This window comes from Haliaeetus leucocephalus, unplaced genomic scaffold (assembly GCF_000737465.1).
Source record: "Haliaeetus leucocephalus isolate CR32 unplaced genomic scaffold, Haliaeetus_leucocephalus-4.0 Scaffold526, whole genome shotgun sequence".
Lineage (NCBI taxonomy): Eukaryota > Metazoa > Chordata > Aves > Accipitriformes > Accipitridae > Haliaeetus > Haliaeetus leucocephalus.
This window is the reverse complement of record NW_010972962.1, coordinates 219,900-247,055: the sequence shown is the minus strand read 5'-3', so window position 1 is coordinate 247,055 and position 27,156 is coordinate 219,900. Positions and strand designations below refer to the sequence as shown.

At 37.6% G+C, this 27,156-nt stretch overlaps 1 protein-coding gene across 1 annotated transcript in view; it reads right to left on the bottom strand.

Annotated features, from left to right (window-relative positions):
• LOC104837413 (usherin-like) overlaps positions 1 to 27,156 on the bottom strand; it is a gene marked incomplete at its 5' end in the record, with an annotated part of 349,356 nt that overhangs the window by 104,288 nt on the left and 217,912 nt on the right. The window contains 7 exons of the mRNA XM_010576524.1: positions 2,075 to 2,187; positions 4,034 to 4,236; positions 5,631 to 5,840; positions 7,930 to 8,093; positions 10,817 to 10,939; positions 14,256 to 14,590; positions 25,004 to 25,632. Of these exons, the coding sequence (XP_010574826.1) occupies positions 2,075 to 2,187; positions 4,034 to 4,236; positions 5,631 to 5,840; positions 7,930 to 8,093; positions 10,817 to 10,939; positions 14,256 to 14,590; positions 25,004 to 25,632 (1,777 nt within the window). The remainder of the gene's footprint in view (positions 1 to 2,074; positions 2,188 to 4,033; positions 4,237 to 5,630; positions 5,841 to 7,929; positions 8,094 to 10,816; positions 10,940 to 14,255; positions 14,591 to 25,003; positions 25,633 to 27,156) is intronic.

Sequence of the window (27,156 nt, the reverse complement as noted above, 5' to 3'; positions counted from 1 at the left end):
CCCCATATCACCCAAAACCCAGACAAGAAAAGTAACAAACCAGAACCTGACTTAGGACTTTCAGGATTGGGTCCCATACTGTTTTCTATTTGAAGTTTGGCATTATAAAATAATCATTCCAGGACTGCGACCTTTTGTGCCAAGTTTCAGCCTGAAGCTGAGTTATTAACTGTAAGGGGTGGAAAAGTAAGGTATTTATAATGGCTCTGGTGGTATAACCTTCATTAGAACAGTGTGGATGGAGCTGCTATCAGAAAGACTTCTTAGAAGTTGGTGGGTGAAATTATAATTTATGTCATGCAGCACCTTGAGGCAAATTTTAAAACAATTATTTGTGAATGCTACAAAGACATTATCCTACAGCATTCTCATCAATAATACAGCCCCCCAAACTGATTCAGAAGAGGGAAAAACACCATGATTCCAATTAAAGACAATAAACTGCACAGTCTGTGTTATATCTCAGGTATCCCATGAGCCTATACTCTAGAAATGCCTTTTTTCTCTGTCTGATGACAGATATGCATTAAAATGTCCTCTTGTCTACACAAACTGTTTTTTCGCCCAAGCTTTTTCTTTTATGGAGGATAAATAAGCAAAATTCATATTCAGCCCAGCACCTGCTGAAGCTGTCAGCCGTAGTGTTTGTCATATTTCAATCAAAGCTGAAGCCAGCCAGTCATTTTTATACTGCACAATCCCTACATACTCGAGGACCAGAATTAATGAATTAGCTATTGATTAAATTCCACTCTAGCAAATCCACCGTGGCAAATAAATGAACTACCCGGGGCACGTGTAGGCCATGGCCAGACATGTCCGGGCAATCGATCAGTAGTTAGTATTCTTTTGGGATATAAGAACAGCTGATGATAATATGACATGTAGAAAAAGGCAGTGTAGAAAGAGTCTGTTTCTGGCTGAGCAGATTATAAAGTAGGAAGGCATTTTTGATCCTTTTGCATTCATGTGTTATGACATATTTAGTCTATATATAATAGCAGAAACATGCATAAGTGTTTGCAGTACAGACAATACAGACAAAGGCATACATAAGTTAAAGCCAAGGGCAAAAGATGAGATCCTGAACTGAGTTCTTATCATCAAACAAGCTTTGACTATATCTGTATGTGTGACAGAAATATAGCAAGCTTAATTTCACCCTTACACAGAGACAAATGCTGAATTCAAGCGAAATGTAGAAATGATAAACAGCAAACCAAAGTCCTTAAGAGACTGGAGAAGCAAATCCATTCTACTGGCCATTTCTGAAGGCTCAGATGTTAGATTTTTGTTATTTAAAAAAAAAAGATATCTTCCTTCTTTCTACAAAAGAAACACTGCTAATGAGCATACTCCACCAGAAGTGTAATAACATCACATGCACAACAACATAAACACAGGAGGCTAACTGTTTTATTGTTGGTGTAATTCTGAAAAATGTGTTAGTGAACATAGTTTTAGTCTGTCTTTGGAAGATATTAACTCCTAAAGAATCCCTGTATATGTTACTATTTGGCTGCTTCTAAGGACTGCAAAACTGATGCTCCCTTTACAATTAAGAAGTTTGCCCATGCCTGTGAATGTAGTGGATAGGCAGATTGCAAACAGTGGTTCAAGGAGACATAGATATGCATGCCTTTTAAGATAGCTTACTAATTCTCACTGTTGTGATAGGTGACTTTTTTTTACCCACAATTATTCTAAGTTTCCATTATCAGCATTGCATTGCTCCCTGAGCATTAATCTTCCTCTTCTTAACTGACAGCGAAATGTGATAATTTTCATTCCTCTACACTTCTTCTCTTAACTACTTCCACTTATTCGTTATTTATTATCGCAGCACGGTGATACCCAAATGGGTATGTACAGTCAACCAAGGGTGAGATTTCTTCAGTTGCTCTTTTGGCCCAAAACTCCAAGATGAAAAATAACAACCATGAAAAATCTTTTCAAAGCATATACTGAATTCTTTTATGCACCTTATTCAACTGAGAGAAGACAAGCTTACATTCTGGTCCCCATTCCAGCTACAAATTGCTCCAATATATGAAAGCCACCTATAGCATAGTACCTTGAGCCAATTATGTGAATAATGGGTGCTGACAGCTGCTTTGGCTCATCTTCCACAGTTGTAATCTGGGTTCCATTGCTTCTCACACAGGCATACACCGTGCAGGCTTCAATCTGATGAAGAAGAACATGAGTTTCACATAGCTGCAGAAATTATTCAGCTCTGCTACTTTTTCAGACTTCTCTCTTCACCCAAGATTCTTTCTATTTAACAGATTCCATACAGCCATGAAAATACTGCAGCTTTTAGATACGTATATCTACCAGAGATACACTGCGCTGTATCACCTTTTCCCAAACCATTTAAAAAAAAAATGTACATGCAGCCCTCTGGCACTAATTGTTGCTCTCTATTAAACTATCACCAATAATGCAGTGACAAGTTGCAGTGCAAGTGCAACTTATGCAATAATAAGTTGCTGTGATTTTTTTTTTCTGTATGTATATGTAGAATCTGGTACACAACACTGAAAAAATGTACTTTGATCTGGGGGCTTGAGTAAGTTTTCTATACCTACCGTATATTCTGATATAAAAATAAGGATAGTTTTTCCTTAATATTTTCTATTCTTTCATGTCTATTCTGGAAAATTAAAAGTGAAAAATGCAAATAGGAATCATAGACTTTGTTATGAAAAATGCCACAGAAATAGAAACTTATTCCTTCAATTCTTGGGATGAAACTAGGCAGAGGCAAAGTGAAATAGCTAGTGAAGGATGGTAACATTGTTTCTGTATTGTCAACAGAGAAGTTACTCAAAATAAAAGAGCACAAAAAATGAAAGATAATGCAGTAAGATTACCAGTGAGACGCACATGCATCCAAGATAATACTGTTTCCAGGACAAGAAGAAAAAGAGTCAAAAGAAAAAAAAAATTAAACCCAGCTTATTTCAGTTTTACCCATCACATTGATGCAAATATAAGTCCAGTATAAAGACTAGGAAAGCAGAAGAGAAGAATAATTAACATCTCAAGCAACAGAAGGTGGCCATGGTAAATTAATACAGAGGGTCTATAAGTGAGGCAGTACACTGAATTTGCATTGTTATTGAGAAAAGACAAATGTGTTTCCAAGCGGCATTCAGAAAGTCATATGTGTATTCATGGATGGAGGTTTGCTGTTTCAGAGGGGCTGGAACATAGAAATCTGTTACGGTATGCCTGTCTGTGATGTTTATTTATGGCATGTAGTAACTGGATGCAAATTTTCAGAACGAAGTATACATGGTACCACTAAGTCCTTCTCATATATAATGCAAACCAAACCTGAATGAAATAGACAGGAATAGTTACAATTAAGTATCAAACTGCATTTCTTGAATATATTAATACAACTTAAGGATAGAAAAATTTTTTTTTTTTTTTTTTTTTTTATTCTGCACACAGTATTTTGCCTTTCATTAGATATAAGAATAGAGAGGCACAGACAGAGAAAAGGAAAAGCAAAGAAAAAATATTGTACTTATTAACAGCATAAAAAGTACTACTATGATTTCAGAGATCGGCTCTGCTTCCTCCTCGGAAGGATAAGGAGAAAAAAAAAATGATAAAAGGATGACAAATGCAACATCATTATTTCTCTGTGCTGATACATTATGCATGCCTGATGTTTCTAAAACAATTGCAATTTTCTTTTAATGAGTAGGAGTTGAATCTTTGCCTCTTTGTAATATATGTTGGGGCTTTGCTAATGTTGTAGCACAGAGCATTTAGGTGAAAGTAAATGGAGTTTTGATGGTTTGAAAAAATATAATGGAAATTTGTATTATGAAAAGTGTACACAGATCTAAAATATGCTGAAAATAAATTTATGCCTTGTATGTATACGCACACAAACATCAGTGCAAATATATGTCCATGTATGTAAAGAAATCCATGAAACAATATTCTGCTTGGAAAGACACACATTTTATGTGAAATTAAAGTATATTGCACAACCCAGAAAAGATATTCTAACCTGTATATCATATACAGTGAATGGAGACAAATCTGCTAAAAGGACAGACCCCGGCTCGTTCATTCCAGTCTTGTACTGCTTATTATTTACATAGATAGAGTACTCCGTGACAACACCATTCGGGTTTGAAGGCGATGTCCAGATGACACGTACAGCTGTACTGTTGATGATGACAACCTCTGGAGGGAACATGCCCTCAGGCTCTAGAAATAAAGGAAGAAACTGAATAAACTCCAGCTGTCTCTGCAAAAGCACTTGTTTAACCAAATGCAGATTAGTATTTAGGTTTAGCAAAAGGTTCACTGCTTATCTGCTTTCCTCTGATGAAGTTATCACAGTCTGTAGTCTTCTGTAAATTGGCTTATTATACTCTCAGTTAGAAACCACGAGAGCTGATGGTAAAATGCTTTACACCAGCAGCATAGTGTCAATCATCAGTAGTATGTGGCCAGTGAGATATGATGATAAATTATTAACCCATCTGCACTGCCAACATATAAATATTATTTTTATGTCTCCCCCAATCCTAATCCTTCCAAAAAAAGGAGAAAAACAGAGCATTTTGCTTTTAAAGCAAAACCTGAGACCAAAATACTTTGTGTCTGGTGGAACGTGACGTTATCAGCCTCATAGCCTCATAGCTGAAGCAATATGAAGCAGTATGCAATATTGGCATTATGTAAATGGTTTTGAATGTTGATTACTATAGGTAATGATGAAGTCTTAACACTTATTTAAAAAAAAACAACCAACACCTTCCTTAGCGTTAAATTACATAATTATCTAAGCATGTCAGAAATAACCATGCAAAGACCTATTTTTATCATAAGAACCCATCCTTATCAGTTGAAAAATTGCCCTTACGACTGATTCTATTTTATAAACAAAAGGTGCTGACCTTTGGCATGAGAAAGGAAATGGAATCCTCACTTAAAGTGCTTTGCTAATGACCTGGAACACTTGCTTCTGAGGTAATGATATTATAATGTTTATAATGAGACTTTATAAAGCAAAAAGATTAGAAAGACCATTCTAAACACATTTCAGATGTACAATTTTTTTATTATTATTTTATCCTCCCACTCTCCCCTGCCCTCCCCTCACACACACACTCACACACCCCCACACCCCACTTGCCCACTGGCATAGAAATGACTCATAAAGAATTTTCTTAGAGGCTGAACTTACACCTAGAGTTTCGGGTGACTCAGGGAAGGCCCTTTGTATGACTGTCATGTCAAAAGCACATCGCTTCACAGAGCAAATCTTTTAAAAACCCATTAATTGTTTCTAAATTCCACCATTTATTGATATGAACTCAGTTCCAAACTTAGTGCACACAGATAGGAATATGCAGGAGAAGATGAGAACAAACTGGGTTAATATCTGCTATTAGAGCTTTTGCTGCTGTCTCAGTGGGACCGTTTATTGATCTACCACATGATGACAACCAGCACTTAAGCATTTTAGCGTTTTAGCCCTTTTTCCTTTTATACCGGAAATTTTATAATGGAAGGATGACTGATCTCAACCCTAACAAAAATCAATCAATTTCATTCTCAGATTTTAAGCCAAGCTGCATTCACTGCTAACCAACCTCCATCTGAGGTAGTCACATGCACAACTTCACTGTTGATGCTGTGGGCTCCGTTGAACACTTGAAAAAATATCTGATACTCTGTGTTGGGCTGCAAATCACCTACGACTATAGAGTTTACATCAGCCTGGATCCTCAGAGATCTTCCATCATCAGTAGAATTCAAGAAGAGGGTGTAATATGCAACATCTCCTTGCAAATCTTGTAGTGCTAAGAAAAGAAAGGAAAACCATTGGGAAATATTCAGTCAGCAAGTTTCTTAACAACATTTACTGTGAAGAGAAAAGCAAATTTTATGCAGGCCCCCTTATTTAAAAAAAAGCAAAGATTCCATCAAGTGCCTTCAATTTCACTCTTATAAGCAGTGATGCAGACTGCTCTTCCAAACTTGTCAAAATCATTAACAGCTCATCATCCTATCTAATACTGGAGAAAGCTTTCTTTCTCTGGACATCCCCATGGTGACAGTGGAATCTGTGAAGTAAATTTAATAGGTGAAACCCACTGCTAGCAATGGTGTGTGGACCTTGCAGCTTGCCACTGCAAAAGGATGGCTTTCACCCAGATAGAAGGAAGAGAGTAAATCAGATTGCTCTATGGCACTAGTTTAAGATGGAAACCTCAAAGATTTTTTCCCTTTTTGTTCCTTCCCTTCAAATAATACTCCCCCACCCCAAAAGTACTGAATTCCTGTGTTAGTCCTCTAGCCATGAATAAGGGGCAAGTGCCTATGCCTTAAATTATAGTTAAATTCAAATTTACACAGACAGCCTTTTGGCCATAGTGAAAATGAAAATCTACATGTTCTTATTTTAGAACAAGCGTGATAGCATCATCTACCTGTAAAGCTGTAATACACTCAGAAGCATTATGTTTACAGGGGAAAAAAAATATCTCACATTTCCTCCTAAAATGTGTTTTGCCCAGCACTAGCTTCTCCCGTGAAAGGAAGAAAAAACCAGTATGATTTTCTGGCTACAAAGGGAAGGACATTCACTGGTCTGGATAAACAAGGATTCCAGGCAGTCTTGCTTCTCCATTTTAGTAACTCAGATGTAGTCTGTTATCTTATCTGTCCTTTGTCAAACAGTTTAAGTTCAGATCTGATCAAATGCAACTGCTTTTCCAGTAGGCATCAAGATGAAAAGAGTAATTATGACAAAAACTTTAAGCACTAATACATACTGCTTTAGATAACATACTGTACCACTAAACAGGACTCAGCTGACCTGGAAAGAGCATTGGTAAAAGCCAAAAGCATATTCTCAGATTTAATAATACACAGTTTTGTCATAGAAATTCTTAAGCAAGAGTGATATGTTATTTTTATTTTAAGTGGCGCAGATACAAGTCCTAAATCCTTAGAAGTCAGAAACCTTCACTAGGTTTTCCAGAAAAAGAAAGATAGCAAGGCAACTTACATTAAAGACTCCCAAATTCCCAAAGAAAACAGCAAAATAATTTGAAAACTAATATTATGGAAAAAAAATGAAATGTGGGTATACAAAATAGTTAACATGCTTACTGCAACATAAGTAGTAATAAAATATGATAAGGTTTTCAAATAACAAATGGCCCTGTCTTGGTGTTTAACCTTTGCATTAACAAACATATATGGAGGAAATTTCTAAGGTATGAATGAAAATAAAACCAGATTGCATTACCTACATCTAGAAGGTCAGGGGTTCAGATTACTAAGGTAATGAAACTTCAGTGAGCTGCTTCAGATCTATTACATTTGTCAGTTTTTATAAGCATGCTTACTTCAGGCATGCAATTATAAAATAAAGAGACTACATTTGTTGCAATTCAGCACCCAGTCCTTATAAAATCATTTGCATGTAAGTCATGAAGAAATTCCCCACTGCTGTATTAGCAAACCAGCTAGAGAAATTGGCTAAATTAATTTTAAGGAGCAGAGCAAAAAGAAAGAGAAAGGGGATCCTCTCATCCTGAAGGAATGTATATGTAAATTTTTATACAAAGAGATGAAATACACCACAAAGACAACAGGACTTTGTGTACTACTACTTTATAGATTTCTCATGAGTCTCCATTAACTATTTCTTCACTTTCACTATTCTCATTCTGCAGAAATAGCATTTAATAAATACGAACATGACTGAGAAATAGCAAAATGTGCACATTTTTTTTCCTATTTCTTTCCTCTCCTTTCAAGGACACTTAGGTATATTATAAATCAAGACAAGGACTGTGTTTCCTACGAGAGCAAGGCAGACCAACATAAGTGATGGCAGGTTAACATCTAGTTACTGGAATAAATACTAAGCACACTTACTTGGTTTTGACCATTCCACTTCTACAGCAGTATGATTAACAGCACGTGCAATAAGGATACTTCCTTTCTTTGGTAATCCCGCTAATGTAGTAGCTATCACTTCTTCACTTGATGTATATCCTACCTCGTTGTGCACTATGAGCTTATACTCGTATGTTGTGTACCTAAGACATTTTAAAAATAATTAAATGGAACAAAAAATGCAGACGTAGAAAACATTTGCTGTAAACCTTCTGTCTGTGCCAAAGTTTTGTTGTTTCTTCCCCCCTCCCCGGTCCAAAAAATTCAGTTGCCTGGTTTGCACCAATAAAGACTCTATAAGAGGTGTCTATTTTTTGGAAATAATTCAGCACGATTAACATGGTAACAAAAATAAAACACGTTATTTCACTTCCTCATAGTCATAGCTTCTGAGGTGTTGAGAGATTATAGCTCAATTCAATATGTAATTACAGCAGTGGCAACCTGCCAAAATTTGGATCAGAATTTAATCAAATGAGGCTTTTTTTCCTCTTTTGGGAAACCCATTGATTTTAACTTGCAGAGTCTCATTTGTAAAAGTGATTCACCACACAGCCACTACAAAAACATCAGAAAAAAGTGCCTAGGAATGCAAACTCATTTAATGAAGTAATTTTCTTCAGAACTGTGTATATTCAGCTTACACAGTTTTATTAAATACTTCATGTATATTTAGTAAACCAGGCAACTGTCACTCCGTAATTTCTTCTCTATATCAAATGGCATATTAATGTATTTTAAGTGGGATTTCATAATCTCAAATTTAATTTCATCATAAAAGGCCTCACACAAAACTGCGCAATCACAGAAACATGGGAACATCTTGTTCAAATTTTCACTAAAACTGCAGCACTTTGGGATAAACGTCTAAAAATGCAATAAAGGAACATACAGTAAATGCCTAATATTTAGAGATGTTGCTACAAAAAGAAAAGTCACTCACACTGTATATTTACTTTTAAGGTTTTTTTAAATGCACCCCATATTACGCAACCATCCACAGCCTGATTTCAGAAGAGCTAAGCTTTAACAGTCCCACTGAGAAGAAAGCACACTAATGGGAGCTCACTAGCTCCAACGGTAACTACAAGCATTGTAGAATGGTGACAACATACATAACACGCCTTATTTCACTCTCCGCATTTTCTGTCGCTTGTGAACGTGTAGTATTTTCTTGGATACTGTAGCACACGTGCAATAAAACATGAACAGGATCTAGTCTTGCAATTTAATGATCAGAATTTGAGATTCATTTTTTGATCCATATTTTCAACATTTCCATTTCCAGCAATGAAAATAAAAGAAGTTTGGTTTAACCTACTAGAAATTAAGAAGCCATCGGAAAAAAATCATTGTAAAAATAGACTTCTGTCAGCAGTATAATAAAAATTCACTAATTCTGGAACATGCTTAAAGCATGACACAAGTGAAAATAGATGCTGATACATGGATTTTCTTTCTGAGAAAAATAAGGCTTGAGTCTCTCTGCAGCATCACCTCTCCAGCCACAAACTCATCCTGAGTTCTTGACTGCAAAAACATAGCTGCAGGTTGCAGAACCCTCCCCAAAAGAAGCGTTCGGGTGCGTCCGAGGGTTAGGCACACTTTTCTGGCCATAGCTCATTCAACCCAAAAGGTCATTGTGCCTAACGACTTGTCACTGAGGCCCTGTCAGAATTTATTGCCCCCTCTGAACTGCTAACATAACTGCTGCACACGTCAGCGCTGCTGAAATGAGCTAAACTAAAACCAAAGGAAACTCTATGTAGAATTTCAAGCATGGCTGAAAGAAAGAAATGGACTCTTGGGCAGGATTGGGTAAAAGAACAGCTCCATGATCAGTTATTGCAACGGATGAAAATGAGCAGTGACTTTCAGCAAGTAGGCAATGGCAAGCCAGAAGCAGTAGCCCTTGGCTTGGTTCGGTCAATACAACAGTCAGGAGCAGAGGTCACATTCTGCTGGTTCGCGTCGTGCTCAGGAGGGATGTTCACACAGCTTTTATCAAAGTAAGTAGAAGTAATGTACAGATGTTTGAGGGGCAATGATTGACAGGCCGTCCTCCTAAAGCACATCAGCACACAAGCACAGGGAACACACACATCCTGAAACGACCCATGAATGTTCTCCCGAGACTTTACCTACAAAAAAACCAATGTGGAATCCATGTTGAATCTTCTGTTACAGGTTCTTAATGTGCGTGTTTGCTTGTCTTAAGGGTGGTAGCTTTGAATTTGAGAGGTGGAAACTAAACTTGATCAAGAGCAAATGTCTTGCTCTATACCACACAGTAGGTCTGTTACATACTGAGGAACAGAACCCACCCTCCATTTCCCCACCCTCAAGCCTCTGCATTTAACTGTAATGAAGCTAACCCAAAGCTGCCCTTAAATTAGATCTGCTGAGAGTGCAATAAATACTGTTCTTGCCTTTGGAGATATTAAAGCAATCGTTAATTTGCACCAGGTAAGAAAAACAATGCTGAAACCAAGTTTCAAATGTTTCCCAGCTAGGACTTCTCAAACATTCATTCTGCCTGTGCTATGACTTTGCCAGCACACAAATCTAGCGGGCATGTACACATAAATCTAAATGGTTTGACTGCATGAGCATATCAATGCTAAAATTTCACAAGATCTTTATTTTCATTTGTTTTTTTCAGGGCAAAACAATGTATGAGTCAAGAATGACAGACTAATAATAAATCCCTGCATATTAGAATGATTAATACCAAAGACGATGACAAAAAATATTTCATTACATAATTAATATGTTCACTACATAAAGACACAAGAAATACTTTGAACTATTAAACATACACTATACAAAATGCCAGCATTTGTTTTTATAGTTTTTGTAATCTCACCTGCTAAGACCCTTATCTTCATAAAACCACTGAGTTCCTGAGTAAATATTGTGCCACAGATTTAAATCTTCAGGGGGATTTGATGCAAGTGGTTGCTGGATTTTACGTCTCAGGAGCTCATATCTAACACAAAAGACAAGCAGAACACCAGGATTATCTCAACTAATGTTATTACACACAAAAAAAACCCAGTTGTTTTTTTTAAAGCCACACATTATTTTGTTTTTACAGCTGTAAACTTTCTGAGATAAATATTCTTTTTAATGTTTCATGATTTAAAACATTCAATTACTTTAAAAAGCTACTTTGAAAATGGAAAATTAAGCACTTTCATTTGAAAGAATGAGTTTATTTAATGATTTACAGATTTTAAACTTTGTGGAAACGGTATGAAGATCAAGTCCAAATAGCACAGTAACAGTATCTTATGCAGACATGACTGATGCCATCTGATACACACAGACTGCTTCGGAATATGAAATGACAATTTCTCTTTCTTGCAAATGTGTTGAAACATACAGCATTGCGATTACTATTTTCCTGGTAGTAGCGAGTTAAGTGTGCATTTGTGTTTAAAGTGTGTTTGCAAATAACCACAGTGTAAATTACAGGTGACAAACAGGTGTAGAATGAGTTAACTGTTCCATCTGTAGACCTCAGTGAGGCACCTTTGTATTTGGGTAGACATTCATGATGTGAGCTTGAAAGACCAAACTATTTCATCCTGGTTTTAATTGGTAACTGAAGCTGTATTGCTGTCTCTGTTCCAAACAGCAGGTCAGCTAAAGCCCATCTTTCAGCAGGTCAGCCATGAGACCGCCTGATTCAGAAAACATGTCTTCCACTGATTCTGCATCACTCAGTCTTCATCATCTTTTATACAAAACCTTTATGGAATTTAACAGTGATTAAATCACTCAGTGTCTACACAAACTAAAGGGGTAATATTATATTTTGCATTTCCTAAGCATTCTAGGGATTACATAGAAAACTATACTCTAAAGGAAACAAAATTCTATATCTTTGTTCAAAATCTTTTGGATTATTCTTCTTTATTACATTTCACAGGACTTTTTTGATATGATTTTTGTTTCAGTTTGATAGTGGTGTTTTCTTTATGAGGCACCAGATGTTTGTACTCTTCCTACCAGTTATAGAACCACTCTGGAATCGCTTTCAATGGTGAGCTGCAGTTTTAATCAAACTATAGTTACAACAGTATTTTCACTGATGCCCAGCAAATTAGGTTCATATGCATATATTTTCACTTGAATACACAACTTGATTCTCTAAAATGCTGAGCTGCTGTGCATCATCCTTTCCCTGCCCCCCATTTTGGAAGGGTTCTACTGTTAAATTCCAGCCAAAAAACTATGTGGATACTCAGGCAGATCTTAAAGACTCTCACTTGAAGCACTTATTTGTGAAAATGTTTCCTTCTGTGTTTAAGCATTCTGCAGAATGCCTTGGTGTGGGTCACCGGCCCATTGCATGATGCTTCTGACTGCTGGCTTCATGTGTAATTTGACACTTATCTTTTTTATGTTGAGATCATCTCCAGTCTGATGAGGAAATGTTGGACAATACCATTCCAGATTTGAGACCCTGAATGAGAAGGATATTTAATAGGTACTGCATAGAGTGATTTGGCATTGCTTCAAAACCAGAAATCAACTGAGAAGCTCTCTTACAAGAGAGCTGAGACTTCCTACGCTCCATGGCAGCTAGGACGTACGTGCGTAACTTCCAGCAACTTCCGCCCTTGAGTTTGGGGAATAATCCTCAACAGGTACAAACAAGCATTGTGCCACTGGCCTTAGTGATGCCAAACCAAATTACTGCAGAAGCTGGGAGTATAACCTCAGAAATTAAATAGTAAAAACTAATTAAACTCCAACTCCATCAAAATATTCAGATGACTTTATACCCCAAGAAAAACTCTGACATGAGTGGTTCATCAGTGTCAACAGTACCCATTCCAGTTTTATTAGGAACAGTCCTGGCATATTCTGTCCAATATATTTCATAGACAAGTCATGAAAAACATCAAAATCTTTTTGAACACTGAATGGTGATCATGTGTAAATCACCCCCACTGGCAGCTGCTGCTGCTACTCTGCTTGCTGCAGACTTCTTGCTCCATCATGCTGTACAGAGCAGCTGCTTCAGTGGTTGTTCTTGTTGAGGGCAGCATGGCACACCATGAAGGAAATGAAGTCTGCAGATGTAGGTCGTGCTGAATTACTTCAATAATCTATGGTAAAATGGTCATGTTGTTAACCCCAGAATAACAGGGACCGCTTTTCAAAAACTTCAAATTTTACTGTAGAGCAATCATCATTTCATTCACTTGTAGTGTGCCCTAATTAAGCCTGAAGAAAGAGTCAAGCTACTGTGCTGTAATAACATACGCAACTGAAATGGCATTACATGATAATTATTGAACCCATCAGTGCACCTAGAAGAGAGCTACTAACCAGAACATATGGAGTACAGAGATATAATTCCATGCACAATGTTTCACAATACGTTAAAGCACTAGAACGAAAGATTTGTTTGACATTTTTATTGTGTATATATAAAGATACATTCATCTTTATAAATCTTTGTGCACTCAAATCCATATTTTTTTAAATGTCAAATACACACACACTCTCTCAGCAATCAATAGATTCAAGTCAGGATCTCCATCCCAGTATTCCAGACAAATCTGAGAGGAGATGCCTTTCTCTCGTTCCTGTGGTGAAATCCAGCCTGCTACACCCAGCATTTCCTTGCATTTCCCATTTTTGGTTCTGCCCCCAAACTTGTAGAATTTTAACTTCCATTTTTTTCTCATGCACTCCCTCATTTGCAATTTATTAATCAGTTAAGTTTTGAAGATTATTTCATGTCATCACACTTCCAAATGGTAACTTTCTCTTTCTGTAGAATAAACCACACAGAATACTGAGAATATTGGATGTGTTAAATACTTATGTATTTAGGGATCTCATACTTTTCTTGTTATTTTGTTGGTGGAACTTGTTGTCTGAACTCACCACCAAAAAGTGGCTGATGCTGCAGCCCAAACCAGTTATGACTTTGCAAGTATCCTGTGCTTGCTCCTTCTGGCTTTTCAGACAGCACTGATCTGAAAGACCCAGAGTGTTCCTGAACGTGTTCTGCAAAGGAAATGCCACAGCAGAGACACCACACTTGCTCCTAATAATCCTGACTCTTTCTAAGTTCAAAATGATTCAAAGCTCACCCTGCTATCTGCTTCTAGACATACCCACTTTCCATGAGCCCATTCATTGGCTCCTGAACTCTAAAGACGAACTTCAAGAAGTCAGAAATTAAGAGATCAGCTCATAAAGTTTGCATCACTCCGAATTTTCAGAGTCAGATTTAGGTAAGGAGAAGAAAACTGCTATCTCAGTTGTAACTAAGAGCTTACCTCAGATGAGGACCATTCGGCCTTAGTGGTGGTTGCCAAGAAATGGCAACAAAGGACTCGCTGATTGGAATCACAGACAACGGACTAACACTCTGAGGAACTGTTGAAGGTGTAGTCACGCTTGTAGGCAAACTCTCTGTGCAGCCTCCTAGAAAGCCATCACCTCCAGAACAAGCTATTACAGTGACCGAGTAGTTTGTATAGGGTATAAGATTAGTCACCAAATGACTTAACGTTGATGAAGTGTTCCCAGTAATGACAATTCGTGGATCAGGCATGCGAATCTCATAGTTAAGGATTTCACCATTCTGTATTAGAGGAGGTTTCCATGAGACCTGAAGGAGGATTAAAAAAAAAAATTTTAAATAACAGATTTTGTATAGTCAGAATGCAGAAATACAGACACAACATGCTACAAATGGACACAAGTGGGATCGGAAGATGTGCTTTTCCCTCTTCATCGAAACAGACTTTGTGTATGACCTTTAACTGAAATTTTATTTTTAAAGGTACATCAGTTAGAAATCTAACCTCCTTTAATTTTAGTGAGGGTTGCAGTAACAGTTGTAGCCATTGAAAAATTCTACTATTTAGCTAGCTATCTACTATTTAGCTTCACCAGTAAAATGTGAATGCTCCACTTCAGTCAAAATTCTGTGAGATGTTCAGATGCGTTAGTAAAAGTAGACTAATTATCATAAGTATCACTAACTGTCATTTATTTTCTTAGGCTGTATTCCCTGATGTGCTCATCTGTTAGTGGCAGAGTAAAAAGAAATCTTATTTTGTGTTTGCACAATTTTCAGAAATATGTAAGTGCATTAGCTGCTTTGAGAAACAAGATTTGTCCGCACTCTTTACATGATGAAATATGCAGGTTTTCATCACTTTTATTTTTCATTCACTTTTATTTTTCAGTAATAAATTACACTGGTAAGTATCAGACAAAGAACAAGCACAATTTTCCATTTTTAGAACTATAAAATTATGCTGTGAAAACTTTCTTACAAAAAAACTGGAAATTACATACAGAATTCATATTATATATTTATATATACTACTACGCTTACTGTGGTTTTACTTTTACCAAATTGAGATTAGGTGGGTTTCTTTTTTAAGTTTTTCTTTTTAAAGTATATTATTCTATATATTTATTCTTACTAGCTCCAGTGAGGAATCACACTCATATCATTGTACCACAAAGCGCAAGGATGTTCTCAGCTGTTTTTTAAGGCTTTTTGCCATGGTATTATGACAGAGGGGGCTTCAGACTGACACAACGAGGACATGTAACTGTATTAAGAATCTCAAAGTTTCATAAAGGTAGTATAAGAACATCTATCAGTCTTTCCTCCCCTAGAAGTCCTGGTGTAGGAAATACACCAGCTTTGCTTTGCTCATCCCTGGGACCGTTTTCTTTGCCATTGACCAGCTCATCTATAAAAACCACTGTCTCCTTTCCTCCCAGGCATGGGATAATTAAGGATTGAATCCAACATTGCAAAGAACACAGAAGTGGAGAAAACCTAGATGAAGGTATGTGCAGAATAAAATGAACAAAGATAATATCGAAGTGTTAAAATAGTAATACCAAGATACTTTAGTTTAAGTTGAACTTTTTCCTTAATTCCCTCCAACCTCCAAAGTCAGTATCTTTAAAAAGGTGTATGCACAATTATACATGGCCGTGGAAACAGAGAAGCTTGATTTATAAAATTATTTTTAAAGGACCCTTGGGGATTAGGAAATGTTATATCTTAGGTACAGAAGGACCTCTTAGGCTGTCAGACTTGTAAGAAACCTGGCAGCAAAGTACTGGAGAAAGCTGAAGGATTTTGATAACAGAATCTGGAATACTATTAAACAGAGAATTAGAAACAGGGTGATCTTGAGTAAAGACAGCACAAACAAGATTATTGGTGCCCTTATAGGAAAGGCTTAGCTCTGGCTAATTATCAAATACTGTATTCAGATTTCTGCTACTTCTGGCCCCAAATCACAATCAAACAAATAAAGAAAATACTATTGATAAAGCAATGTAAAATTTCACAGAAGGAGGGAACCGATTCTGCACCATTCTCACAGACATTGAGAAAAACTCTCATTTTGAAGTAGTTCATGTGATCTAGCCATAAGTTAGGAAGCAAAGAAGAATGATGATGATTAGCGCAGACAACAGAAAATGTTTTCAAGTGCAAGTATGTGCTGGTTTTGGCTGGGATAGAGTTAATTTTCTTCACAGTAGCTGGTACGGGCCTACATTTTCAGTTTGTGCTGAAAACAGTGTTGATAATGCCGAGATTTTTTAATTATGGCTGAGCGGTGCTTACACAGAGTCAAGGCCTTTTCCGCTTCTCACCCTACCCCACCAGCGAGGGTGTCTATCTCAGCCCACGAGTTTTCTCACTTTTACCTTCCGATTCTCTCCCCCATCCCACTGTGAGGGAGGTGAGCGAGCAGCCACGTGGTGCTTAGTTTCCGGCTGGGGTTAAACCATGACAAGGTAGAAAGCGTTCAGGCCAGTAAACTTCAGGTGAAATTCCCAATCCCGGTGCTTTTTGTTGCTACCATACTGCACACACTGGATGCATTGTATATGTCACAGAAAGAGGGGAATGTGCATGATTCACTTTTATTTTCAGGGACATATCTTTGAATTTGCTGGAAGAAGCACAGAAGACTTTAAGGTCTTACACACTACCGCAAAACACCCATTTCTGCAGCCACGATTATGTTATTCTTTTTTGAGGTGTAGCACCTATCCTGAAATTCTGCCTCAGTGAAGTGCAACTAAAGATAATATATTTGAGGTGTTTTTTAGGAATATTAATAAAGTAAATCTGTCGTTACCAGTGAAAAAAACCCCTCTTACTTGTTGCTTAATGCAAGGTGGCTTCTATTAAAAGAACTATATGTCAAATGCTGTGGAAAATTCCTAGTACTACCCTCTCAGAAGAGAAAATTGTCCAAAAATGTTCACCTTGTACCAAATCTTTTATTTCCTGGAAAAGAGGAGGAGCTATTTTTTCATTACATTACATTTTAGATGCCTAACTTTTATGTCTGAACCCACAAAATTACTCTAATAGAACTTGCACAAGATTCACTGTATACTGTAGCCCCTTCGTTTAAAGGAAGACTAATTACATGGGCAGGAGAACAGACACTGCTCCCGAACCTCAGCTCCTGAGTTTTATACAACATGTGCACTAGCTGGTAAAACCTGAAAAAACTCCCAGGTGTTACTTCACAGCATTTGCTGTGCAGTAGCAGATAAAATACCTCATAGCGTACATAACATAGATGCTTGTGGGGCTTACACTGGGAAATTTCTCAATTTTTTTTTTCCTAAGAGGAACGAAAACCAGGCTGAACAAAAAGAATATTCAGTAAGCAGCATGACACAGAATGCAACTTATTCCTGTCTGGGCATGGATATCTCATACGAAGATATGTAGATCAGTTGTCGCTTTGGTTAGTGTTTTTTTAAACTAGATAAAGGGATGACCAAGGATACTTGCAGTCACTGCTGTGTCACTTGACCTGCTTTGAATTATGTATGTCACCTGGGAATGACAGGACATGCAGTCTCTGGCAAACCTCTCTTGTCAAGAGGCAAGGGACTGCCTGACCTGTACAGTGTAAATGAAGATGATGGAGCCAGCCTGGTTAACACACATGTGGCACTACTGGACCTCTTCTCCACTTTGATGTGCCAAGGTTTGAGGTAGGAGCTTGGCAATGCATGAAAGCAGGAAAGCTCACTAGACAGGCTGTGTTGGAAGCAGTAACAGTTTGTTCATTGATTTGAAGCTCAGCACTGAGACCATGAAAGAGGATGCCCACGAGGAAGAGAGAATAAGGTAACTACTGGGAGAGATTAACTGATTCAATGTAATGACTCTGGAAGCTGTCATTTAAAGATCAAAGCACCTTATTTTCTCCACCACAAAATTTAAAGAGACAGAAATTAGCCATTTTCCCCCCATTAAACAGTTATAACCTTGGAATTTTTTTTTTTTTTTTTTTTCTTTTGACAGCAGTTGGAACCCTGCAATTTAATTCTGAGCTATGTGAAGAGAGGCATTGGCATATGGGTAACTATTTTACTAGTTCAGGCCTGGCTTCAACAGTTCGCTTTTAAATCAGTGTATTTGGCTTCATTTTATTCTCATTTCTCCTAGCTACTGCTTGTAACATCTACAAACAGAATGTAATAAATGCACTACTGAGAGCTTTTCACTGTTGGTCTCAAAGCACGCTGTAACTCTCAAGCTGCAAGTATTATTATTGCAGTTTTACAGATGAAAAGACTAAATCCCAGACTAAGTCACATATCAGAAAGAAACAAAACTGAAAACAAAGACCTGCTACCCTAATTCTGCATTCCAGCCACTGGACTATAGTCCTCTGCCAACCCCTCAGCCTCCCAAAAAGTAGTTGGGAGATGAATTTCCTCATGAGTTCTGGTCTGTCTTAACAAAAATTATAGTGGGATTCAATCAAGAGCCAGTATCACACCAGAAAAGCAAATCCTGACAGAGGTCACTGATAATTATTCTCATACACTTTGCACATGAATTACATCCAACTTCAGCAAGCACTACCACAGAAGAATGGCACGATCAAGTTTGCAGTAACAGACTGCTACTACAAAAACTTCTAGAAGCACTTAGCTTGAGTAGCGGACAAACAGAAAGAACATATATTTATGATCCTAAACACCTACTACAGGAAAGCGTTTAAGCTATATGAAAGGCAGAGGGACAATGCTGATGAAACCCTGATTAGTTCACCTCACTGTATGATCTGTACCAAATGAGCAAGCTGTGCAAGAAATCACAGTCCTAAAACGTGGAAAGCCTCTAGTGTGCAAGTTAAGGTTGCTCCTGTGTGTGTTGGAGTATCCTAAGTCGCTCAAGCAGCACTTATGTGGCAAATAAACCAAGGTCTCACTGACCTTAGCAGCATTACAAAGCAATCTTCACAGAAGGATTGATCACTCCTAAACAATTTTCCCAATTCACCAGGCATACCTACATAAAACTGTGGTGAATAAAGTCCAAAATCTTTTTTCTCCCCAGCATGAAGCTGCTATGTGGGCTCACTGCATCTTCCTTTAGCATACAAGGCCTAAGTATCGGGGTTGTTCATATTCCCAAAATTATGTTCTTAGGCAACTGCAGTCTGCAGCATTTTGAGAATGAAATAGCACCAGAGGGGTTTAACCTGGAAGAGAGAAAGGGTCTTCACAGCCTCATTCTCTACCACATGGTGATCTGCAGAGAGAAAACACTGAAGTATCACCTCTCTGTTAGTCACTGACTTCAGTGGCCATGGAGTTATTACCATTGCACCCAATGTTCTGTAATCAGAAGCAACTTCACAGGACAGCAGACATTAATGTGTGAGACAAAAAACAACTCCGGAACATGTGTCTATAACTGTAATTCCATAGGAAGTGGAAAACAGATAAAGAAAACACCTTCCTTTTCATGAATGATACTCAAACTGTAACTACAGGGTATATTGCTTTAAATGTGTCAGAAGTATCCATTCCATATAGCTGAAATCTTTCTCCTCTGTATTTTAGCCCCAGCCTACTTACAGAACAACAGGCATTTAGCAGTCCACTGTCCAGCTTCTGGGCTAATGAAGAACAGAAGACAACTATAAAAATAGAGTCTTGTTTCTTTGTGTTTGCTCACTTGCATATGCAATTTAGTAGTCAAATTTAAGAAATTGCTACTAGAAAAGTTTATCACTCTGTAGCAATAAATGATAATCTTCTGCAAAGAAAGAGTGCAGACTGCAACTCACGAAGATCCTGTGGACAGCAAACTGATGACATTGTTCAATCTGTAGGGTGGAATACCAGTTTTCTCTGCTGCAGCTTCTTCTATACAAAGAAAAGAACGGCAGATGAACTGTAAATTAAGTGATTGTCAGCTCTGAGGGTAACTACAAACACGAATGACAATGGAATTAAAAAGCCTACAACCCTTCCTCAGTCAGAGAAGTCATGAGGAAATATGAAAAAGAAATCATCCATAGAAAATCAATGACATGATATTAAATCAATATGCAAAAAAAGAAATTAGAAAGAAGAATAACAGTTTGGTGCTACAGAATCACCATAGCCCTTCATTTCTAGCAGGCAAGATATCTAACATATATTAAGAGAGAAGTCAATGAAACCATCATAATTTTTTATTTTTCTCATTTTGTATGTAATCAAATTGCAGGAAGTGTCTGTAACAGATGTTATCATGAAGGAATAGGATGGCACAAGAACTATATGTCAATGAGGTACTTATTTCATACAACCAGCATGAAACCATTCTCTTATAACCTATCTAAGCACCAAAAAGAAAAAAAAAAAATCCTTTCTCCTTGAGAGAAACATCAGGGTTATGTACAGCTCCTGCCAACCTCTATCTGAGAAAAAAGCTACACGAAGAATGACAGGAAGTAGCTGCAACTTCTTATCTCTCAGTGGTCCAGCTGGTGGTACTGGTCAGCGAGGGAGAACAATACAGGCAAACGTGCGTCAGCAAATCTCCGGTTAAACCAATAATCAAGTCTACAGCTGTCTTTCCCAGGCCAAAGCCCTCAAGGGAGAACCACAGTAGCGAAAGGCAAGTCTTCCTATTGAAAGTTAAATGGCCAAAGTTGGAGAATTGGCATACTGCAGTTAATTTAGTTCAGCATACCCAGCCACATAATGCTTTTCCTACACAAAGAACTCCTTTAAATAATTATTCACTGTGTAAACCAGCCTCTTTCTCAAGCCACTCAACCTAGCTACATTCCCGAATGTCATATCAGTGTGAAGTGTGAGATTGAAGCAGCACAGCAATTGCAACCTTCACAAGAAAAGGAAACAATTTCTTTTATACTTCTGTACATTAGGGTATAGCAAATCTTGTGTAACAGGAATAATGTTCATGGCATTGGCATACACTAAATAAACGGCTTTTGCAGTTGCTGAATACCTCCACTTCACTTTGGCATTTAATCAGCCACAAAAGCAGTTTATTGCGCAGTATACTCCACTACCATGAACATTATCAATTCAGCAAATATTAAAAAATATCATGCAGGTGTCACAGAAATGGGTACTTCAAAAATTATCGACAGCTTTACACTTTCTGTTGCACAAAAGAAAGCAAGCTAAATGTTATGGAGAGATATCAGCCAGTTCTGATTAAAATTAAATGTTAAAGGAGCACATACACATCAGAAGTGTTTATGCCAAGAGTGACCTGCTGTGCTGGTATTTTCCTCCTTGCAGAATGAAAGCTTTGGTCTATGCAAATAAGCTGTATACTCAAGTGAGTACTATCCTGGAGCACTTTGAATTCTCCACATCCTCAAATCATTTGTATTGATTCTATGACTAAATAAAGGAATGGAAATATGTTTCTCTTTTTTTGTAAATTCCCTCTGTTTTCAGTAGAAGTAAATATTTGCATTCATGGTTTAGGGATTGGTTGCACTGACAGCTGAAAGCCTCTATTGATTTGCAACCGTGGCTTGGTAAAGGAGCCTCTCACTAATCTTCACCACAGTGCCCTTCCAATGCTTTCTGCTCTAACCTGGGAGGACAGCTCTCTCTAGGGCAAGAGGTAATTAAAATCTCCCTCCCAAAGAGATGGCTTGTTTTCCATTCTCTGCTTAAGAGTTACCATCACAGACACTGAATAAGATGAGAGCATTGTACAGCACAAGCAGATTCCACAAATTTGATTTGAACACTACATAGGTCATATATGCACTGCAGGTGCGGTGGGCTTGATGTGCTCAGGAGGGAAAGTGTGCCTTTCTGGGACTGTTGTCGGAGTTTAAAGGCACCAATGTAAAGCAACCCCAAACCAGATCCATCCTATTTCCACACAGGAAAACTTTTCAACCACTAAGTGACAATCCTTGCACAATACTTCACAGTCGTTCTGCCTGCGCAACTAGCATATTTCTGGGGTGAAGGGACACAAGGGGTTTGCAGAGCAGCTATTCAGATCTACACCCTAATTTCAAAGAGCAGGGCAAAAAACCCAAATGGTTTTAAAACAGGTGCTACCTTGTTCTTCTTGTACTTTCCTAGTACAGAACATTCACAAGGGCCAACAAGACAGCCTCAGCACCACGGGCACAGCCCTCTGGGTGGTCTCAGAGTCCTACTACTCTGATGTGAACTTGCCATAAAACTGAAGAGAAGGAAACACCACCACCACTAGCGAGCTAATCCATTTGACAGGCCTGTAAGAAGACCAACAATTAAGATGAAAATCCATTCACTTCCTCTGGTGCTCCCATCTGCAAACAAGCAGAAGGCGAGAAAACCACTGGGGGGAGCAAGCCTTATCCATAATCTCTTCAGTGAAGAAGTGCAATGAGCTCTTCTGCACCTATAACTTTATTTCAAATTTTTTAAGATATAATAAATAATAATAAAAAAGAGTAAAAGCTAAAAAAAAATCTCTTGCTGTCATGGACAAGTAAGAGAAATATTAACATTTTTAAGAAGTTATAGAATCTTAGATATCAGAAGCGAAGTAATGTGTCACCCATGGAATACCCTCTGCACAGGAACTGTATCAAGTATTTCCAGCTCTCCCCCAATTATGATGACCATCAAATTAAACAACACTAAGTAAAATAAAATACTAGATAAATTAGAAGAATTTATGTCTGTATCAGCAAAGAATACCAATACTCTGTACACTGAGAGAGAGAATTTTTTCTGAAGGACAGATACTTAGAAGAGAGCATATTTGGAAAGGCGTATACCTAAATCACTTTTCTCAATTAAATGCTGCCACCTTTAATTATTTGAACATTTTAACCTAAATATTTAAAATAAAAAAAAATGAACAGTAAAACTGAGTCATGGAAATAAAAACATGCAGACTTCAGCATCTTTGACAGAAATTAGCCTTAACAGACCAAACAGATATGGTCTCCAGGTGGAAAAAACAAACCTGAGACTACAAGAGCAGCAGTGACACGAAATATGACCACCACTCATACAGAAGGTCATACAATGTAGACATTAAAGGGCTTTAAAGAGCTTTGAATGTTAATGATAGACTGGGAAAGAAGAATTCTTTGGCAAGAAAGGAAAACAAATTTTAAAAGCATTGTTACATTGAAATTAAATTATTACAGAGTGAAGACTGCACTGCCAGATTTCAGGTTTCAGAAGAAATAAGTGATCAAACTGACTTTCCGTATTGGTAGATTACTTAATCTTGGAGCTGAGCAAAAGACAATAAAATTACAACTGAGCACACACCTCTGATCTCAAGAAAAGACATCCAGTAAAGAATGACAAGACCTTTGGTAACTCACAGGCTTTTAAAATTAGGATTGGATGTTGACTGCACTTGGAGAAAGAAAAAATATGGGTAAGATCTAAAATTATTAAGCCCTTATCATATTAACTGAAGCATTAAGGGTTGCAGTGACTTATTCTTTGTTCTCAGAGTCGAAGCCAATGTGTAAAAGCTCATGCAATAAAATGTGGACATGTGTGTGAGCATGCCATTGAATCAGGGCTATTGTTTACTCAGCATTGCTGCTTCTGGTAAATCCATGAAAAATGCTTTACTATAACATGTGGTGGATATTAAGATATATCCACAGAAGCACTGAGGGCAGAGTCCTGGAAGTAGATCACCCAAATCTTCAATAAGCAATCTGGCAATTCATCACAATTACTAGTGGTCGATCATTATTAATTCTTACAGTAACCACTGTACTCACACTGAACTCATTTGCCATTAATGTGGAGGTAACATGCAATTCCTTAGACATTAAAACATAATTTTAAAAGCTCAGATTTTTTTTGGTGAATAGCTTTTTTTGTAGCTTAAAATCATGTGTGAAAAAAGCAAAAAAAATCAGCATTGGTTTAACGCTTAAATTCATACCCCCAAACTATTTAGACTGCATTGGTAACACCACTCTGTTTACCTTTTGAAAATACAATGTATACCAAAAATAATAAATCTAACAGATGAACTTCAGTCTTATGCAAATGTCCTTTGTTTTGTGCTCTGGTGAGCAAGCTACTGTACCAATGCTTTTGGCATTAGTACAAGACTGAATCCATGGAAGCATGTGTGTATTTACACAAAAGAGGCTTCTAAGCTACAAAAATCCCTCTTGTTTGGTTACACTAATTTCCCTTGAATGAAGTTTGTATGCAAGCCAAAACAATGGTAGTTATCCTGTCCTCTAGAGTTCATTCCCAACAGAACGATGTGAATAATTGAAAACTTCCTAGGTAGTCCTGTAAGACTCTTCTTTCGTAAATCAGGAAAACCACAATGCTATTTTCTTCATTAGCTATTTTAAAAAAAATCTGATAATTACATACAAGATTTAATTACATAAAAAAATCTTTTTACTTCTTAGCATTTTAATGAAGTCTTGAAATTTTGGAGAAGGTAGTAGGTCATTTTATGATCTGATTAGGGAGTTAAAAGTAAGCATTCAAGTTTAATATTGAAAATATTCAGGTGTGTATAAGGAAGAAAAAGAACTGGAGTACAACGCCAGAGGCTGGTGTAAAGGAAAAAATGGAAAGGAATCTAATGGTTTTGAGCCAAAGGACAGACTCTAATTATTCAGCTACCCCTGCAGCAATGAAATCTGTTGGCTCAGCCAGTAGACGTCTCTCTTAAATACACAGTTGCTACAAGGAAAACACGTGAAAGTTGTGAGGCAATAAGAATTATTCCTACCTTAACTGAATGCGGTCCCAACACTTCTGCATCAGGTGGCTGAACACCAGCAGGTCTTGATGGTCTAGTGGTAACTTCTGACCACGCACTGCTGTTTGTGCCTCCGTGAAGAGTGCTCATCAGCATTCTGTATTCAAATTTCTGCCATGGGCTCAGAGCAGTACTTTGGTCAATGTAGCTCATGGACTGAGTGAGAGGGAGGGTCACCACAGTTGAAATTTGTTCTGTTCCTTTCACTCTCCTTTCTATCGTAACATTTTCCACCAAACCATTTGGGTGAGCAGGTGGTTGCCAGGATATGACCACAGAAGTTGGAGTATCAGAATACAGCTCTGGAGCAGGAATATCCTCAGGCGCATCTGGAAGAGTCTGTATTTCTGGGGTCTCAGGTGAAAGAGAGCATCCTTTAGAAGTGCATCCTTCTACCTGAAACACATAGACAGTGTAAGGATGCAAGTCTTCTACAGTGCAGTTAGATCTCGTTCCTAAGACTGTAGCATGCAGTTGGCCATTTTGGTAAATATTATAATGAGCAATAATGCCATTTGGCTTTAAAGGATGCTGCCAGGTGATGCTTGCTGCCCTTGTCGTAACATTCAATATAAGCGGTGGATCTAAAGGTCCAGGTTCTGTAACAGAAAAAAAAAAAAGGAAAGGAAAATTACTAAGAGTCTGTGATTTATAAAAGTCAGCATTAGCAAGCAGAACTCATGAAATGAAGCTCAAAATGACAAAAAAATTCAAGTCTACTAAACAGCCTATTTCTCAGAAACAGTAGGCCCAGCTATTCAAGGGATGAATATGGCTCTCTTCTCAAAGGCAAGCTATTCTGTAAGCACACCTTCACTCCTCCCAACCTTCCGCCCTCCTCCTCTGCATCTTTTTTCCTCCTGTGTCTCAAAAGTGTCCTATCAATGCTGTTAGCATGGGAGAAAGTGTATGGCTAAGTATCAATATAGATCTGCAGTTCTAGCTTTTGTTGATATTTTTCTAGAGCAGTAGCTACTAATTGCAACCAACAACACAGGCATAACAAAGCTGCATATTTTACAGCTCAGTAAACCCCTACTGCATCTCTCATTATATATTCAATATTTTACTTCATTCTGTTTATAATTCTAATCCATTTTTTGCAATTTATCTACTCCCTGTTAATATCATAGGTGATTTTTTACTTCGACTGTGACAGAAGCTGCCGATTTAGCTCTTTCACCTACTGATAAATAAACAATGCACAGATCTGACCTTTAGGTTAACAGGTTTTATGCTTGCTCCACTCAGCACTCTAACTGATTCAATTATCATAAAGGTTCAGGAGCTTCCATGAATACTGAAAAAGACCGACCATATGCCTGCATAGGTGTTGTGGAACAGCAAATACTCTGCAGCCCTCCAGAGAAATTCCTTAATTGTAAATAATTTCACCATGCGACACAATCAAGTCACCTTGAATGCAAAACCCTCAGCCTGTGGAGGCAAAGTGTTATTTAAGCTTTACTGGGCTGCGTTAAATTCTGCAATTTGAAGGGCTGTTAAGTTTTTCAATTGAAATTTCATTTAAAATGCAGGTGCTTTTTATTATATTGAGGCTTTACTGCTCTCTAGGTACAAGCAAGAACATGGTGCAATAACACAAATCTGGCTCAATCACTGATCAGTAACAGCTGTAATTCCAGAACATTTAGCATTCTTATAAACCACATCCTGAAATCTATAAATTGCTACAGCAGATCAAGAAAATACTATATTCCCCCCTATTCTGCCCATAGCAATTTTGACATTTATGAGATTTTTCTGTGAACATTACATTTTATTGAAATCTTAAAAAAAGATATACTTGGATCTAGTAATTGTTTAAAATAGCTTTAGGTTTGGGGGGGGGGGGGGGGGGCCTAAGTTTCAAAAGCTAAGGGTTGAAAATTTAAAATTCATTAGTGATTGTGGGTGTGCTAAGACTCCAGGACATAGGACATAGCATATGCTGAATTCCACAGTAGTCAACACCACCATCATTTAATTCCTAGTGAAACAGTGTGCTATCCAAACCACAAGGAACGTTATCTTTACAGGAAGAATAATTTACTTCACAACAATTTAAATAATTCCTGATAATTTTTAAGTGAAAAGAGAAAGGGGGGGGGGGGGGGGCGCGA